This window comes from Gadus macrocephalus, chromosome 15 (genome assembly GCF_031168955.1).
Source record: "Gadus macrocephalus chromosome 15, ASM3116895v1".
NCBI classification, from domain to species: Eukaryota; Metazoa; Chordata; class Actinopteri; order Gadiformes; family Gadidae; genus Gadus; species Gadus macrocephalus.
Window position 1 is genome coordinate 16,108,894 of NC_082396.1, and position 20,000 is coordinate 16,128,893.

Here is a 20,000-nt window from a genome sequence, read left to right on the forward strand (position 1 = left end):
GCTGTCGGTGAGCAGGTAGGTCATGATAAATTATCCATTGCATCTAGAATGAATAAAGCAGTGGTTGTGTACCTGAAAGAGGAGCCCCTTGTGTATCAGCTGGTAGAGAGTGGCGTGTTTATCAGGGACTTATTCGTGCAGGTCTCCCCGCTGTCGGTTCCCTCCACGCGGATCACCGTGTTCCGCCGTTCATACCGAACGAGTTGTTAGAGAACGAGCTCCGTAGGTTCGGCAAGTTTGCCGGTGGATCTAAAACAGTGAGTTTGGGATGTAAGGATCCCAAACTGACCCGCGGCTGGCGGGTCCGGTGCTGGGTCCGCGGTTGTCGGGTTCGGTGCTGGGTCTGCGGCTGGCGGGTCCGGTGCTGAGTCCGCGGCCGGGTCTGTGGCTGGCGAGTCCGGTGCTGGGTCCGTGGCCGGGTCCGCAGCTGGTGAGTCCGGTGCTGGGTCCGCGGCTGGCGGGTCCAGTGCTGGGTCTGCGGGTGCGGATGCGGATCCCGGGGCTGAGGACGTGGCAGCCGTTGCCACTGGTTCGGTGCCACCGGTGCCATATTCTGAGGATGATGATTTGGATAGGGAGTAACACAGCCTGAGAAGCAGCAGGCTCCTGTGGCTGCGGAGAACCTGAGCAGTTTTCAGTCTGCAGGCACTGAAGCAGCTTCCGCAAGTTTTACAGGCAGAGATCCCACTGTGATCACCAATGAAGGACAGGGTATGTTAAATAGTAAGGCATCCTGTGAAGGAGAAGACATGGAGTATGACTCTGAGTCAGATACAGTATCTAGTATAGGTGAAGCTTCCATCAGGAACACAGATCTCTGTTCTTTAGAGGAAATAAATCATTTCTGGATGTGACATTTAAAAAGTCTGTTAGACTAAATGATTACTTCAGTGACACTGACAAGTTCATCAGATCTGTTGATGTACTGAAAAGACTGGTCGGTTTTGACCTCTTGGACGAAAAGAAACGCTTTCGCCTCAAAAAGCATATTACAATTCTGAGAAAAGCGAAAAAAGGTAAAACTGCTAAAAAGACTAAAAAGTAACATGATCATGTACCACACAGTGTTTTTCCTCTTTTTATTGTTCCTTGCTTTGTTCATCTTATCTGTTTCTCTTCTCTGACCTCTCTATGCGGAGCCTCAAAATAGGGTCTTTGAACATTAATGGTGGGAGAGACAGACACAAAAGGGCATTAATCTCTGAAGTCGCCACTCAAAAAAGGGTTGATGTGCTGTTTTTGCAAGAGACGCATACTAATCCAGCAGACGAGATAGATTGAGGTTTATGGTGGGAGGGTTTGTGTACCCTTAGTCATGGTACCAACCTTAGTGCAGGGGTAGCTGTTCTGTTTAGAAAAGATGCCAATGTAAAGGTTTTATCTTCTACTGAAGTGGTGAAGGGCAGGCTGTTGATTGTCAGGGCAGAAATATAGGGCTCTGTGTTCTGCTTTGCTAACATATATGCCCCAAATCGGGAACAGAAAGAGTGGGGAATTACCAGCATGATCAATTCATCTTTGGCGGGGATTTGAACTGCACTCTGGACTTTACTGTAGACAGGACAAGTGAAGAACCCCCACAGTCATCTCAGAGCCTTAGTGGTGTCATCTCACACCTGGATCTGTTGGACACATGGAGGGTCAAACATCCGCAATCCAGACAATACACATGGGTGAGGGTCCGCAATAACAGGGTGAGTGCAGCTAGACTAGATAGGATTTACATTTCCAAAAGTCTCAGCTCTAGATTAGTCCACAGTCACATAAATCCAGTTGGCTTTACTGACCATCACTATGTCAGCATAGACTTGATCATTTCGCCAGGTGAAAGGGTTGGGTCCTACTGGTCTTTTAACAGTAGACTTCTGCAGGACCGTACTTTCTGCAAAAGCTTTGAGAGTTTTTGGCAGCAGTGGAAATCTAGGAAAGCAGATTTTGGTGTGGTGTGGTGGGAAGTTGGTAAGGCCCAAATTCGTGTTTTTTGCCAGCAGTATACCTCCCATTCGACTGCTAAGATAAAGGCAGCAGTTCAGGAGCTTGAAGCCAATATTAGGAACATTGAAGAGGGGTCACATAGGGATTTGGATCCCACCACGGGTCATCTGCTGCAGGAGAAGAGATTGGAGTTGAGCTCCCTCCTGCAGGAGAGAGTGAAGGGAGCTCTTGTCAGGTCTCGCTTCCTCCAGCTGAAGGATATGGATGCCCCAAGCTCTTTCTTTTTTAATCTGGAGAGATCGGTGGCAAAGAGGAAGCAGATGACCTGTCTTAAGCTTCCTGGAGGCAGAGTGACCACCAGTCCGGGTGAGATGTGGACCCATACAATGGACTTCTACGCTGACCTCTTTGGGGCAGAACAGTGCAGCATGGAGTGCCGCGAGGAGCTCCTGGAGGGGCTTCCTCAGCTCATCCCAGGAGAGAAAGCTGTTCTGGTCTCTGAGCTGACTCTGGACGAGTTGACAGCCGCTGTCAATCAGATGGCATCAGGACGGGCACCAGGGATTGATGGTCCCTCCACTGACTTTTACAAGCGGTTCTGGAACACCCTTGGACATGATTTACATGGGGTTTTATTGGATGTTGTTTCAGAACAGGATCGCTTCCTGTCTCGTGTCAGCGAGCTGTGCTTCCCCTGCTTCCCAAGAAAGGAGACCTGGCCTTACTTAAGTGCCCAGTCTGCCTGGAGGTCTTGAGTGGGGGAAGGAAGGCCTGAAAGTGTTGGGAGTATTTTTGGTCACTGAGGGTTTTCAAAACAAGAACTGGGAGGGAGTTAAGGAGAAAGTGTGCGCTCGGTTGTCTAAATGGAAATGGTTGCTACCCCAGTTGTCGTATAGGGGAAGAGTTCTGGTGGCCAATAACCTGGTTGCCTCGACTCTTTGACATAGGCTGATTGCTCTGACGCCACCGAGAGGCCTGATGGAGGTTCAGCGAGTCATCCTGGACTTTTTCTGGTCTGGCCGGCACTGGGTCCGGGCAGCAGCCCTCTACCTGCCTGTGGCTGAAGGGGGGAAGGGACTGAATAACATCCAGGCAAAAATTGCCTCTTTTAGACTCCAGACTGCACAAAGACTGCTGTACAATTGCGGCCCAAGCTGGTTTGACACAGCTCGATTGCTGCTGAAGAGAGCTGGGTGATTGGGCTATGATAAACAGCTTTTCCTTTTACAGCTTGAGGATGTGGACCTAACTGGACTGACACCTTTCTACAGCTTGGTATTGCAGGCATGGCAGATTTTTAAGGTTGCAAGTGCCACAAATGAGACTCCGGGCATGCTGTTGTTTGAGGAACCTTTGTTTTCTAATAACCTCATAAAGACTCAAACACTGCAGTCTGCCAGCCTCTTAGAGAGGCTAGCTGCACCAAACTGGGCCATCTGATGAAGATGACGGCAACATCTGTGGACGCCTTGAGAGAGAGAAACAACATCACCTCCATCAGGTTGATCAACAGAGTGGTGGAGGAAGTCTGTGCTGCCCTGCAACAACCCCTGAGAGCATTTGCACAAAACCAGTGGAGCGAAGAGGGAGAGTACAGTTTCCCCTCGTTGTCTATCACCCCAGTTGTGGGGGAGTGGCAGGAGGGAGGAGGTCAGCTGCTGTCTCTCACAACCCCCCACCTGGAGATTTTTCCGGGTGCAGGGAAGAAGGCATTGTACCAAATCTGCTCAAAGGTTCTAAACCTGCGCTCTTTGGCAGGCTTGAAGGAGTTGAGGTGGACTGAGTTTTTTTGGTCCAAACGTTTCCCCGAAAGGCAGCTGGCGGTCACTGTACAAGCTGAAAAAAGTTGAAAAACGGACAGCTGTCCTCCAGTGGACGATTGTACATGGAGCAATAGCTACAAACACATACAGAGCGCACCTGGATCCAGAGCAGGGGGAGGAGTGTATTTTCTGGTCTCAGATCGAGATCCCGGTGCATTTATTTGTTCAGTGTCCTCGGCTGACAGTACTGTTTGAGTTTTTAAAAAGGTGGTCTAGGGGAGAAATTTGTTTTTGGTTTGTTTATTGTTGGCCCAAAATACTGTGCTAAGAAGAAGAATGTACACACATTGGTGAACTTTTTATCTGGTTCTGCCAAGTTGGCCATCTGGCTGACACGCAGGAACCGGATTCAGAGTGTCGGTAGTGTGGAACCGGTGCTGGTTCTGAAGGGACTGCTGAAGGCCCTTCAGACTGAGGGTGGAGCATGCTGATTATTAGATGATGGACAATATGCAGGGCTTCAGTCACATATGGGCTCTTGGAGGGGTTTTATGCTCTGTGGGGGGGGGGGGGGGGGGGGGGGGAGCTGAATGTAAGTTTTTGATTAGAGAAGAACGTTTTTCTGTGTCTGGTTGACAGGTTTGTTGTATTTTAGGGATGTTTCTGTTTTGTTTTTGTTTGTTTGTTTTTGCTCTTATGTGATGATGTGACAGTGATCAGTTTCTCCTTGCAATGGTGCAATAAAGGGATTTTGAAAACCAAACCTCTCCTATCCTCTCCCCTCCTTTCCTCTTTTCCTCTCCTCTCCTCTCCTCTCCTCTCCTCTCCTCTCCTCTCCTCTCCTCTCCTCTACTCTACTCTACTCTCCTCTCCTCTTTTCCTCTCCTCTCCTTTCCTCTTCCTCATTTTTTCTTCATATCTTCTTCTTCTCTCCTCTTCTGCTCTGTTTTGTTTAGAGGGGGGCCTGGCCCATAATATCTATCAGCATATTCATCATCGTTAAATACACATACACGCTCATACATTGCAATGCAAGGCTGAGCATCTCTGCTGCAGATGATAATTACACCCCCCCCCCCACACACACACACACACCGACACATGCACACAGCCAGACTAGAGTACAATGACTCACCAGATGTTGAACAAAATAGCTAATGGGAAGTCAATGGGGAGGAACAGCTTTTGCATTGTTCCCTCAAAACAGATGAGTGTGTGTGTGCTGTGGACACAACAGAACCTGCGGACACCCCCTCTACACATGCACGCACGCACACACGACACTCTCAGAAACACACTACACTTTCATACACATACACAGACACACACAGCAGACTCGCTCATAAACACCCTCACACTACACTGTTATGCACACACACACACACACACACACACACACACACACACACACACACACACACACACACACACACACACACACACACACACACACACACACACACACACACACACACACACACAGACTGGTAGTGTGCATTAGTTCTGCTCTGTGATCATTGCTCATGCAGTAGACTCCAGTCGACCATATTTCCTCTCTGTTAAGCAAATGGGTGTTTATGTTAATTGAAACCACTTTAGTGCCTTCTTAGGCCTAGTAAAAGTTATGCACTTACTAACGTACAGCAACATCACTTGAGCAATCACTGCTGCATGCTTTGTCATAGACATGGGTCAAAAATTGCTTTTGAGAATTAACGGCTCAAAAAAGTATAATACATTTTAAACAAATCGGGTCGTGAAGCAAGGAAACCTTAACATTTAATGAATAATCAAGGTTAAAATGCTCCTTCTAAAGCCCCCCTTTGACCAAGTGCACTACCTCGTAAGATGTTTGATCCAGCTGAATCATGGCTTAGAGGATTATTATTATCAGGAATAAATAAGTCTTATTGTTTTGTATTTGTGTGTGTGTGTGTGTGTGTGTGTGTGTGTGTGTGTGTGTGTGTGTGTGTGTGTGTGTGTGTGTGTGTGTGTGTGTGTGTGTGTGTGTGTGTGTGTGTGTGTGTGTGTGTGTGTGTGGGGCGCCCTGCAGAGACGAGTGGTCGGAGGCGATCCAGATGGTGGCTGATAAGCTCCAGAGGCAGGAGGAGGAGAGGATCCAGTGCAGCCCCACCTCCCACATGGACAACATGGCCGAGGAGGAGATGGACATCTCCACCACACACCACAAGCGCAAGGTAGCACGCACACACAGACATGCAAGCACACACACACACACACACACACACACACACACACACACACACACACACACACACACACACACACACACACACACACACACACACACACACACACACACACACACACACACACACACACACACACACACACACACACACACACACACACACACACACACACACACACACAAACACAAACATACACACATACACATTCTTTAAAACACACATTCAAATGGACACAGATGCATGAGCACAAACACACACATGTGCACAAGGTAACAACCAAGATCAAACACAGCTGTGTTTTTTCCTTCCACAATAATATCACAATTTAGAGAAGAGTATAAATAGAGCGATGAAATGAGTCATAGTCATTAACCTTTTCATTCCACTGCTTTACAATGAGCCTTAGTGGGAACGGCAACACCACGTTGATGCATGATTATGAAGAAGTGAAGTTAAAGCTGTTCTCTATCCCACGCTGTTACAACCCCCCCTCCAGACCATGAGCGACTTTGACTACCTGAAGCTGCTGGGCAAGGGCACCTTCGGAAAGGTGATCCTGGTGCGGGAGAAGGCAAGCGGGAAGTACTACGCCATGAAGATCCTCAAGAAGGAGGTCATCATCGCCAAGGTGGGTTACTAGGAGAATCTGGGCCCTTTTTTGGTTAATTATTATTCACTTTGGATATTTGTGTATTTCTGACTATTAGTAGAAGTAGTGGTAATATTGGTAATGTTGTTATTGTTATTGAGGTCCGCCTTGATTTTAACTTGGTATGAAGGATATCATGTGATTGAGAAACTGTTACTTTACTCACCACCATCAGACATATTTGTTTTCTGTATGCTATTTGTATTGCCATAATGTGAATGGCAATACATTATGGCAATACAAATAGCTTGATGGAGAAAGCAAAATCTGTTTAGCTTGATGGAGAAAGTTGAACTGAACTTAAAATAAGCTCTATGATCGTTCTCCACTTGTGCGTGGCTTGGTATGCTGCTGCATGAAGAGATGTAAATGAAGACTCCATTGTGCCGTAAAGTGTGGCCCCCAAGTGTGGCCCCTGAGGCTTCTTGAGACTAATGCTGGATAAACACTTCAGGATAATTAGACGATTTTGTCCCGATTTCCCCCTCAGACTCTGGTCAGCAAGGCCCAGATTTCTTGATGGTTCGACAGATTTTATTCTTTTAACCAGATTATCCTGTGCTGTGGGGTATGTTGTGAGGTTTTCTTAATGATCGGGGCGTTACTGATTCAAAATCACAACTATCTTACATGTTCAATATTCAACCCCGACAACAGCAGAGGCAATTGATTGTCATGTGGGAGAGACGATAGCAAATCGGGATCCACGCTGACTTAATATCATACCAACAACAACAATTCATCAAGCCTTCATAAGAGAAGCCATGGCAGCAAAAGCCCAATTGGGGTGGTCTTCCGAAATGGAGGAATAGCTTGAAGAGTAAAAATAATAATTATTAAAAAAGATGACCTAAGCTATCATAGCTAGTTCCTCCTGACTGTCATCGACATGTTTGTTTATTCTAAAGTCACGATTTTGATTGCGAGAGGTTGGCGAGAGTTTTGAAAATCAGGACTGGGATGGAAGTTGTGGAATGGAAACGGTTGGCGTAATTCCTTCCAGACACTAAACAACCAAAAACAGTTTAATGCATCTGAATCCATTGTTAGGTGTGTGGTCTCTCACGTTTTATAAATTAGCCAAATCGTTCTGTGTGTATACCCAGCATAACTATGATGGGGTGCTATTAAAAATCAAATACGCTTGACTGAACCATGGCTGTGTGCACAGGATGAAGTGGCTCACACGCTCACGGAGAGCCGGGTGCTGAAGAACACCAGACATCCCTTCCTCACAGTGAGTCGCATGCTGTACGCAACATCAGTAACACACACACACACACACACACACACACACGCATTCAGAAACACAGGCATGCATGAAAATTCACACATACATACAGTCATACTGTGTACCCATAATCACACTCACACAAACACACACACACACACACACACACACACACACACACACACACACAAAAACACACATGTACACACAGAGGCACAGTACATCTTAATCCTATATGGATTCTAGTCCCTTGAGGCTAATTAGGAATAAGTGAACAAACAGCTGTACATGAACTGTCTGCGATTGTTAGCTCTGCTCTCTATCTGCTGTTTTCCTCATGGTAAACTCACACACAGTGGTGCCCACACTGCTGCTCATTTCACTCACACTACAGATGCTGCACGGAAATCCCCCCCCCACACACACACACACACACACCCACGCACACATACTCTTTGTCTCTCTATTGTACCTCACATCTAAGTTTACCTGTTCAACACCTGCAGCCAGAGGGACACCCAGAGCAATTGTTTGCCAACTTTATTTGGCAGCTATCTCCTAGGGAGACACTTGACAGACACACACTCACACACACACACACACACACACACACACACACACACACACACACACACACACACACACACACACACACACACACACACACACACACACACACACACACACACACACACACACACACACACACAAAGACAGAGGCCTTCTAAAGACTGTATTGTCGTCAGCTAACAACCAAAATATGAATCGACGGGGTAGGGATGGCTGTTTGATGAAGGCAGGAGGTCGTTTTTTGAATGACTAGATGATGTATAGTTGACCAAATAATGATGTTCACGAGATAATGGTGTAATATGTTTCAGTTCAAGGAACAGAAAATCAATGGGCATTCTGTGATATCTTGTTATTTGCTTTGTATTGTTTCAGTCGTTGAAGTATTCCTTCCAGACTAAAGACCGCCTCTGTTTCGTCATGGAATATGTGAACGGAGGAGAGGTAAGTCACACAGCATGGACCAGAACATCCACTACCACATCAACAAAAACAACCTCAGCACCATGAATTATTGATTACAATCAAAGAAAACACTATTACCTATTAGCAAACAAATGCTTATAGTATTTTTTTCTTGCACAGATACATCTATTTCAACTAATGGACTTTGTGCTTGTAAACAATTCTGAACAACTAAAAAATAACTAAAGCAAACCAAGTCTGAGGTATCCAAAGAAAATCTAGTGCAACTATTTGTGCATTAGAATATTCAATAACTATTATTTTATTTAGATCAAGTGTAACTTCTGGGGTGTAACTTCAAGTGTAACTTCTGGGGTGTAACTTCAAGTGTAACTTCTGGGGGGGAGGGTTTGGGTTCGCTGCTTGCCAATCACGCCCTTACAGTCACTGCACACAGGAACATGTGTGCAGTGACTGTAAAAAATACGAAGCGAAAGAGAGTGAAACCCCCATTCATGCAGGGTTGAGGTACAATGCTATCAAATTTTAGATAATTCATCTAAAGTCTGATTTGTGAGACTAACACATAAACATAAATAGTGCTCTGATACAATAATTGCAAGAGAGAGGGGAAAGGGAATTCTATAGTGATGCAAAACTTTAGGAAAGTTACATTACTTCTCTTTATTTCCCATCCAATAAGTTTCTTGTTTGCACTCCTCCCTCTCGTCTTGGTTCCAGAAATCTCTGTTTACGTCTATTTATCGCCAGTACCCATGGGGCTGATGCAACCAGAATGACATTTAGAGTTGAAATGAGTTTGGATTCCAACACATTTCACATTTCTCCTTTTTTTGTAATCGGGACGTTTTTGCAATCTTGGTTCATTCTCCCAGTCTAACTGTCACCTGCTCCCCTCCCAGATAGTTAGACAGTCCAGCCAGTGCCAGCCCTGGGCATCCGTGCACTAATAGACACACACACACACACACGCACACACACACACACACACACACACACACACACACACACACACACACACACACACACACACACACACACACACACACACACAAACTCACACATACACGCACACGCACACACTCTAATAAATACAGAAGCACCCACATAATTACGCACAGTCCGTACCTCAATGGACCAAACTGTCGCCACAAATGCCACAAACACACACACACACACACACACACACTCACACACACACACACACAAACATCCACACAGTGCAGACAGTCCACATAGGCACACAGAGAACCCATTACAAACCTGCCACAGTCACAGCTGCCAGTGCACTGATGAAGGCCCACCTGTCCTGTTACCCATCTCACCAACCACACACACACACACACACACACACACACACACACACACACACACACACACACACACACACACACACACACTCGAAAGCACAGACACACTAACACAGACACACACAGACACACACATACACACACACAGAAATGGATGCAATCATGCATACATACAAACACACACACACACACACACACACACACACATACACAAACAAAAACACACACAATCACACACAACCACACAGACATGGATGTGTGCATGCTTACATAGACACACACACAAACACACACACACACACACACACACACACACACACCAACATGCAAGGAAACACACGCACCCACACACACACACACATTCACACAGTAAGTGTGAGCCCCTGGAAGTACACAGGGGCAGCTCACTGGCTCCCCCCACCAGTGCCCTCGTACTCCTGAAGCGGACCACACCAGATGCTGGGCGTTCAGAGTACAGCCAGCCAACCGATGGGAGCGCAACGCTCTGACTCTACCGTTCTCCAACATGTATCCAGGTCGGCAAACAAGGATCGCTTTAGGCGCTCACATCCCTGTCCTGTAAAGTGGCTGAAACTATTTAAACCTCCAGCCTCGAACCTCGAAACCTGAACCTCGTCGAGGTGGAACCTCCGAGCAGCCCGCTACGACCGGGGTCAGGCTTCAACCCACAACTCCACAGAAATACACGGACAGTGTTGCCCGCTGTGAGCCCACCGAAGCTCAAGCGCAGAGCGCAGGCATGAGCAAGTCTGCGCCCTCGTCTTCGGGCCACAGGCATATTAAATCCAGGCCCTTTAGGTGGATCAGCTGACTCACATCCAACATGTGAAGAACGCCAGGCGGGGGGCGGAATATAGATGCTCCAGACGCACATGAGAGAAAATGCGTTCCTCGACACGCTCCGGTGTGGAAATGCTCTGTGATTAACGGGGGAAGCAGATTGAAAGCAGATGAGTTTTGCACTCGCGCTACATGCCTGAGCCCTTGTGTGAAATGCCCTTTAAAGTGACCCAGGTTCGATCCTGGTAACCCCCATTACGCTCTCAACCCACGTTCCTGTCTCTTTTCACGGCGCTGTCTGAACAGGCCCCAAGGTCCCTGGCAAGGATGAAAGAGGCAGAACCGCAGCCTTGATCAACGTGTCGGTTTGCCTTATTGAAGCCCCGATGGCGTCAGCCGGGCATTGTGCTTGAAAATACTGCACAAACCGAGGCCTAATGACGGCCGTATTAAAACACAGCCCTGTAATCTCTCCTCTCCCTGCATTTGTAGCGCCAGACTAGACCCTCAGAGACTGAATAAACGAAGGCACACACTCCAGGTCTTACATGTAGCCCTCAACAATCAATGCTAGCAAGGCCGCTAATGCATGATAAGTGTGTTAGATTATTTGTGTGTGTGAGTGTGTGTGCTTGCGTATGCAGATGTGCTCGTGTATGCTAGTGTTTGTCTGTGTCTGATTGGGGGGGAGGGAGGGGGGGGGGGTTCTTGGCAGGGCTGAACCTGTCTTTAACTAGACTGGTGTATTGATTAAACCTTTGATTTGAACCCTGTGGCCTGAGCGCTGTGCCAACCTAGCTCAGAGGCTATCGTGGATGGGGTGTGTATGGGGGGGAGGGGGTACGTGCTGTGTGTGTGTGTGTGTGTGTGTGTGTGTGTGTGTGTGTGTGTGTGTGTGTGTGTGTGTGTGTGTGTGTGTGTGTGAGGTAGATGAGGCGCCAGCTGCCTTGTGCCTCCGCCCGCCATCCTGCGAGGCCCCCGCCCCTCCACACACACACCCCCTCCCCCGTCTCCCTCCTCCCCCTTCGCCATCTATCATCTCAATATGGCGCGGGCAGGCAGTTTGTGTTGTGCTAATTTCCTCCAATAAATCAGTAATTATTGCTGCGCCGTCCCTGCTGTCCCCCATCTCCTCCTCCCTCGTTGCTCTCTCCATTTCTCCCACCGTCTTTAACCCGTTTGCCTTCTCCCCCCTCCCTCCCCCCTCCTCCCCCTCCCTCCCCCTCCTCCCCCCCCCCCCCCCCCCCTCCCCGACTGCAGCTGTTTTTCCATCTATCGAGAGAGCGGGTGTTCTCCGAGGAGCGCACACGCTTCTACGGTGCCGAGATCGTCTCGGCGCTCGACTACCTGCACTCGGCCAAGATCGTGTACCGGGACCTGAAGGTAAACACAGCCCAGGGTGGGAGGAGGGAGGGGGGGAGGGGGGGGGGGGGGGGGAGAGACCTCACAGGGAAGATGTAGCTTTGTGATTAGGTTTAGGTTTATTCTTTTATTACTTTTGTATTTAATGTATTATATTATTATTATTGTATATTTGTGATTATTAATATCCTAATATCCTATATATTTTTAAATATTGGCTGAGGAGCGATACAGACTTGGAGAGAGAGAGAGAGAGAATATGGCAGAGACATGCAGGAGACAAAGTGAGGCGCACTGATGCCACGTAGGTGTGTTTGTGTGTGTGTGTGTGTGTGTGTGTGTGTGTGTGTGTGTGTGTGTGTGTGTGTGTGTGTGTGTGTGTGTGTGTGCCTGCGTGCGTGTGTGTGCGTGTGCGTGTGTGTGTGTGTGTGTGTGTGTGTGTGTGTGTGTGCCTAGCAGCCTTGGCCCCTGCCCCACTCACAGCAGCCAAGAAATCACAAGTGGATGAAGAGGGAAATAAAAAAAGGAAGCTCTTCAGATATTAAAATTAAAAGCCTGAATAGCTCTGCCGCATGTAATTTAAAGCGCTGGGTGGAGTTTAGTGTGGGGTGAGTGCGTGTGTCTGTGTCTGTGTGTATGTGTGTGTTTCTCTGAGCTGAGCTCTTTTCAAATATAAGCTATGCCATGGATTAAAAATCTTGTTTCCGGCCCTGCTGAAATAATCAATAATCAAATAATCCAAATTTTGTTAAAATTTATTTTTATCGTTTTTATTTTTGTATTTGGTGATATTGTTCTCTGCTCCAGTTGGAGAACCTGATGCTGGATAAAGACGGCCACATCAAGATCACAGACTTTGGCTTATGCAAGGAAGGCATCACAGACACTGCTACGATGAAGACCTTCTGTGGCACTCCGGAGTACCTGGCCCCTGAGGTACGGGACACCTGAGCTCCTCGCTTCCCCTCACACACTCTGTTTACACAACACACACAATGTTTGGGATTCATGTTTTGAATGTATCTCCATTCAAAAACGAATCCGTCAACAGGAAAGGCACAGTGCGCTCACAACTGTCTCAGCCTCTTCCCACGTTCAGGAGAGATCCCTGCTGGACAGACACACAGTCTGAGACCTGTCAGACACACAGCAATGCACACAGCAATGCAAACGGGTGCATCACAGTCGCCTCAGCCCCGCCCATTCTTGGAGATTCATGTCCAAGAAGGGGCGGAGCCTAAGTATTGTGACGTACCAGTTTGCATTGCTTTGAATAATGTTTGCAAATCATGTTTAACAGTAGAAATACCAGGTGTAGGACCCGTCAAATCGTAACTAACGTAGGCACAGCATGCCGTGTTTAAGATTCACAAATGCATATGACAGCCCCTTGGCACCCCCCTATTGGAAGACGTTGCATGAGCTCGGCACATGAAGCCTCCGTGATTGGCTCCCTCCCGATGACAGCCTATCATGAGTCTCTCTGTAGTGAACGTAGCTAGCACCACCTCCGGAGGGGGTCCCCCGACAACGGGGGTCCGCATCTCTCGATCCCCATTCCTGCCTGTTAGGGCCGAGGAAATATCTCTCTTTGCGTCGCAATCTCACAAACTCTCAATAGCTCAGGCAAACAGCGTCTCTGCCTCTCAGTTACTCTCTTCCCCTTATTTGTTTTTTAACGTTTTTTACTGTAAACGGTTTCAATCCCTCCAATCGCTCTCTAGTTCAGCAGTTATCCTTCCTTTTTCACCATCGCCAGTTTGTCTTAAGCTGTGCGAAAACAATTTGTCCCAAAAGCCAATGCGTCTTTTAGCACTTTGTGGCGACTTGAATGCCCTCTAAAGAACTATCCCTGAAAGATCGGTTTCCTCCTCCACAGCACATAGAGTGCAACAAGATAAACCTTGATTGAGAGGTTAAGCACATTTAGAGGCACCTCTTCATTCCTTTCATTCCCGCACAGCACAGCACACATGCAGCTACACCGATCCTCCCTTCCCCCCTCTCTGCTATACAGTTACACAGCCGAGTACCTGGGCATGGTTCACACCGAACACACACACGCACGCACGCACGCACGCACGCACACACGCACGCACGCACACACACACACACACGCACACACGCACACACACACACACACACACACACACACACACACACACACACACACAGACACACACACACACACACACACACACACAGACCTATTTGTAATAGTTTTGGGTGGCAATTGGCTCTCCAGCCGGTCGTGCCGAGGCCAGCAGTTCAACTGGCAGGCCTGCATAATGGAGCCCAGAGCAGGGCTGTGGGCGGTGGAAGCAGCGCTGGAGATGAAGGCAGCAGAGTTTATCCCACTTGAAAAACGGAGGACTAACTTGGCACAGCAATTAGCTTTTTTTTTCGTTCCTTTTTTATGTTTATTTTCCAGTACCCCTTCCTTCCCTACATGCCAGGAGCTGATTGGAGGCTGCTGCTTGTTTGTCATAGCATGCGTGTTGGTGTGGATGTTGTTTTTGTGCGTATGGGTGTGCATGCATGCCGGCACTGTCCAGTGTTTGCACGCTCGTATGTGTGGGCATTGTGCACATCTTCCCGTGTTTATGGGCGCCTGCGGATCCTTTGGACGTCGGTGTGTGGCTACACATCCGAGCGTGTGTGTGTGTGTGTGTGTGTGTGTGCGTGCGGCTGTGGTAGAGAGTGATGGGCTAAAGCGAGGCAGATGGCGGCAGATGGGCGAGGTTGGAGGAAGGTGCTCAAAAAAATCGGGAAAGAAAAAAAAAGCTGGAAATCTACAGCCCAACGCCACCACTCGCTCACTCGCTTGCCTGCTCGCACGCCCGCCCGCACGCTCCGCTTGCCCGTGTGTAAAAATACAAATAACACGGCACACTCTGAGCCAAGTTACCGAGAGATGCAAAGTAGCTGGGTATAAAGAAATGTATAAACGGAAGAGGGTGGGCGGGGAGGGGGGCGGGGGGGGGGGCAGCAGTTGGTGCTGTTGGTGTTGGGTGGGGGTGTGGCTGCAGAGGCCAGAGGACGCCATGAAGACGCAGAACATGGAGAAGAAGAAGGAGAAATGGGATTTGTTCCAGAGGTGCGGCAGAATTGTGTGTGTGTGTGTGTGTGTGTGTGTGTGCAGCGAAGAAAGTTTTGAAGGATTCATGATTCATAGTTTCCCTGATTTGAGGAGCAGATGAGGTGTTGCTGTGGTAGCCAAGTACAGGTTGTAGGTCTGTTCAACACTTGGAATATAACTGTCTGTTAGGGGAACTGGTTTTAAAAGATCCCAGATGTAATATGTCTTTTATGATCGTTAACATAATAATCAGTGCCATTTTGTCCAGGTTACTTAAAGGCACCCAGTGCAACTTTATGTAAACATTCAATGAAAAATAAACATTCAATTTCTAGTCTTTTTTACACGTAGTAAGTTTCAATAACTCCATACCATTACATATCGACATTCAAGGAGCAAAGATGAGACGTCGTTGTGTGGTGAGAACTGATAGAAAATCGTAAACAACAACAATCGCCGGTGGGGAGAAGCCATTTTTCCATTGACTGGAAGCCTGCTTTATTTATTGTAGGTTACAAAAAATAAAGAAAATGGCGGCATTGTTGTTGTTATCGATTTTGTATCAGTTCTCACCACACAACGACGTCTCATCTTTGCTGCTTAAATGTCGGTATGTAATGGTATGGAGTTATTGAAACTTACTACGTGTAAAAAATACTAGAAATTTAATGTTTATTTTTAAGCCTCGAAAGTTGCACTGGGTGCCTTTAAATGAGAGTGTTATTGAGAAAAAAGGAGTAAAATCTGATGTGAATGCCAGTCTCTCCCTACCCTGAACGTCACAAAGGAGGGACTAGGGTGTGGGTGGATGTGTTGAGCTCCGTCTGAGCAGTGCTGGATGTTAATGGGCGCGTCCAAGAGAGGGGTAAGCTACTAGGACTCTTATAATCTAACGCCACGGTGTGGGGCACTTTTCATATTCAACATTGCTAATGATAATGCTTATACACAGTGACGTAGGCTTTTCCAAAGGCCACAGAATAACTCTAAAACTGATATATTTTTTAATTGTCATCTTCGTATAAGCCATAATGCTGAATTCTGATTCAATGCTCGGATATGATTTTAGTTTGGCAGTTCACATTTTGTTTTAAATGTGGCCTTGAAAATCAGACCAAATGTGATTCTGGTTAGGTCTCACTGGTCAAACTTTTGCAAAAGAACGGTAACTTCTCAAGATGTAACACGCAGCACGCACGGAAGGAAACTTGGAAGCCACTGAAGTCAGCGTTTAAGGTTTCATTTGATGTGCTGCAGGGACGAGGCTGTGGATATTACACTGGTGGATGTTCTTCTCATCAACTGATGTCTTTGTCCTTTGTCCATGCGATTCAATTCGTTAAGAAATATTTCAAATACTCAAATAGCAAGACTTCAATATCACGTAGGATAGCTGTGTGGATGCAGTGGCTTTGGGATCTGCTGTAAGGGCAGAGTTACAGACACAAAGCTTCAATAGTATGAGAATAGCCCACAAATAAGGTGGTTTAAACATTGTGCAAACATTTTAAATCCAATGACAGGCTAGTCCTGCCATTGAGTGCTATTGAGGCTATTCAAGCCTTACAGTAATAGGGGCTATTAAGGGTGACAGATTGCCTGAAAAGGAAAACATATCATTAGTTAACGCAATTATATATTCATTACTATTTTAACTATCAAAGACTATTCAGACTGTCACTCCACTGACTCCCTCGATGGCAGCTGTCTTCTATGTTTGTATTGACCACAGCCAGCGCACAATCGTGGTGAATGTCGATCTAGAGTGATGTCAAAGTCGCATGAAACCAGCAAAGACACACACTGAATTTTTCAGTCAGGGACTCCAGATGAAAAATAGTTTGTATAACTAAATCTGGTACATTTACATGTCCTATGCAATGGACATGTCGATTAATGTACACTGTCCCTTTAAAATAAATAAATAAACAAAAAAACAAAGACACAATGTTCACACTGAGGTCGCATTGCAAAGAATCATCCTGTATCTGTTTCAGGACCACATATGAAAGTGGGCCAAAGAAGGTTTGACCAGATCCGATTCCATTTGATCTGTGCTGTTTACACTGGACAAACTGCAGTGGAAAAGAGGCCATAGTCTTTGAATCTAGCAAATACCGGTTCACTCACACTTTAATGACTTCCTAACTATTCCCCAAAAAACTAAAAACATGGATAAGTGAGAATGTCCCCTGCCAAGTGAGCTCACTTTATCTGTATTTGTATGTGCTTTGAAAGTGCTACATTTATATTGTAGAACACATTTGTTTTAATGAACTCTTTGCTCTTTTGTACTGTTGTTATCTAATATTTTTGCTACCTCACATCACCTTTGCCTTGATTTACCTCAAATGTCTTCACAATCTTTTTCCCCTACATTCTTATCACTACTTTATTTATTTTATCTCCCTGTTTTTGTAGCTGCAAAACATAAACCAAGATGAGCACATAAATACACACTCAAACACACACACACACACACACACACACACACACACACACACACACACACACACACATACACACACACACACACACACACACACACACACACACACACACACACACACACACACACACACACACACACACACACTCCTCTGCCTGGGGCTGTGGGGCAGCATTCTGGCTCTGTGTGGATTAATCTGCTCCCTGCCTGCAACCGAGCTGCCACTACTCACTGCTGGTCCCAGGACACACACACACACACACACACACACACACACACACACACACACACACACACACACACACACACACACACACACACACACACACACACACACACACACACACACACAGACACACACACACACACACACACACACGCCCCCCGCCACGTACACATGTAGACACACAAATAGGATGCCCAGCTCGCGTTTGCCTACATGTGTAGCGTAGCTGTGGAATTTTGTAGACACACACAAACCTCCATATCAACACACACACACCAACACACACACACACACACCCAGACGCACACCCACCCACCGCCCGCACTGGCGGGAGTGTTGTGAAACAGCCTTGTAAGCTCATCTGAATTGTATAAAGGCTGTGCATGGTTCCCTCTGCTAGCTGCAGGGGAGGAAATGACACCAAACAGCTCCTAGTTTGCCACGCTCCCCAAACTTTACGAATTTGATGAGGCTGGATAAATATTCCATCTGCCGCTTGTGTGCGTCTGTGTGTGTTTGTGCGCGCGTGTCCCGGTGTGCATGTGTGTTTGCGTCTGTGCCGGTGTGCATGAGTGTGCGCGTGTATGCATGTGCGGGTGTGTGGGTGTGCGTGTGTGTGTGTGTGTGTATGCATCTGGCAGTCTCCTAGCAGTCTAAGCCAGTGTTATCCCTACAGCCGTACAAATCAATAGTGTATCGGGAGCTGGCTGGGGAGAGCTGTCTGTCCCCCAGCACTGCTGGGGAACTGGCAAAGCAGTGAGCACACACACTCTGCCACATACTTTTACACACACACACACACATACAAACACATCGCAACTACGGTGAGCTGTTTGAAGAAGTTTGCGTTGGAAGTGTTGGAGGTCAGCTTGCTGTGCGTTTAACAGAAAGCCATCTTCTGTCAGCAGGACTATTCAATCTAAATATGAATATTACATTTGTATGAGGATGTGCCGTCGTGATCTCTCTATGACTAAATGCACGACTTGGTAACGATGGCTTGTTACAAGGCTAAATTATATTTGATGATATTCTATTCCGATGTGTTCGCTGATCTAATTTACTGGGATAAATTCTATTCCTTAATTAAGACCTTCCATTTAATTCCAACGTACCCTCATAGTGTGCCTGTGTGTCCATTATTAGCAGTTGGGATGTTGTTATTATTATTATTGGTGTATATAAGTATAAGTATAATCACACAACATATGCCACTCTGGCTTCCATCCAAACTTGTCTCTGTGACACACACACACACACGCGCGCGCACGCGCGCGCACACACACACACACAAACTGAAGATGTACCATGGTAATCACAGTGCTCCAGTCTGAAGGCGAGCCACAGCAGCCTCTGAAGGCACCAGCGTCTCTCTCTCCCGCCTCGCCTTTCTTTCTCCTCTCTGACGCTGGTCCAGAGGTGAGAGCGACAGAGCGCCGGGGAGACAGGGACAGTGAGGGAGACATGATTAGAGGATAGGATGAGTCGGGGACCGGGATGATAGAGAGGGCTGCAGGTAGAGGCGGCCAAGACTGAAGACTTTGAAAAAATGGACTATAGAAACAGAATGAACACACACCCACACACACACACAATTCGACACACACTTTAATGCGAAACAGCTTGCAGCACCTGTGTTAGCCAGCAGTGGGCTACCTCTGGCCTTGAGCTGGGTTGCGGCCTGTTCATCCAGGGTGTGTCCTGGTCCGTCCTGCCAGGTGATGATGCACTGTGCCAGGCTGCACTGGCAGTAAACAGATGGGGCATCTGGTGGGCGACAAGTTTATTGGATCTCTTACTGTGGCAAGGGTCTTTGAAGAAACAGGACTACAGTGTGTGTGACTCTTTCAATGACTGTGGCGGCGGTTTACACCAGCGTTTGAACCCCTCTTTAAATTGTGAAATTGAAAACGGTGGTGTGACGGCAAAGCAAATGTAGGTGTTTTCTCCCGTTTAAAAAGGAGGGGAAAATGGCTGTCTGCGGGA

General features: G+C 47.1%; 1 protein-coding gene across 1 annotated transcript in view; it reads left to right on the top strand.

The window, feature by feature from the left end:
- LOC132473718 (RAC-gamma serine/threonine-protein kinase) overlaps positions 1 to 20,000 on the top strand; it is a 64,559-nt gene that overhangs the window by 34,736 nt on the left and 9,823 nt on the right. The window contains exons 6-11 of the mRNA XM_060073955.1: positions 5,752 to 5,896; positions 6,408 to 6,539; positions 7,732 to 7,797; positions 8,737 to 8,805; positions 12,159 to 12,281; positions 13,068 to 13,196. Coding sequence (XP_059929938.1) covers positions 5,752 to 5,896; positions 6,408 to 6,539; positions 7,732 to 7,797; positions 8,737 to 8,805; positions 12,159 to 12,281; positions 13,068 to 13,196 — 664 coding nt within the window. The remainder of the gene's footprint in view (positions 1 to 5,751; positions 5,897 to 6,407; positions 6,540 to 7,731; positions 7,798 to 8,736; positions 8,806 to 12,158; positions 12,282 to 13,067; positions 13,197 to 20,000) is intronic.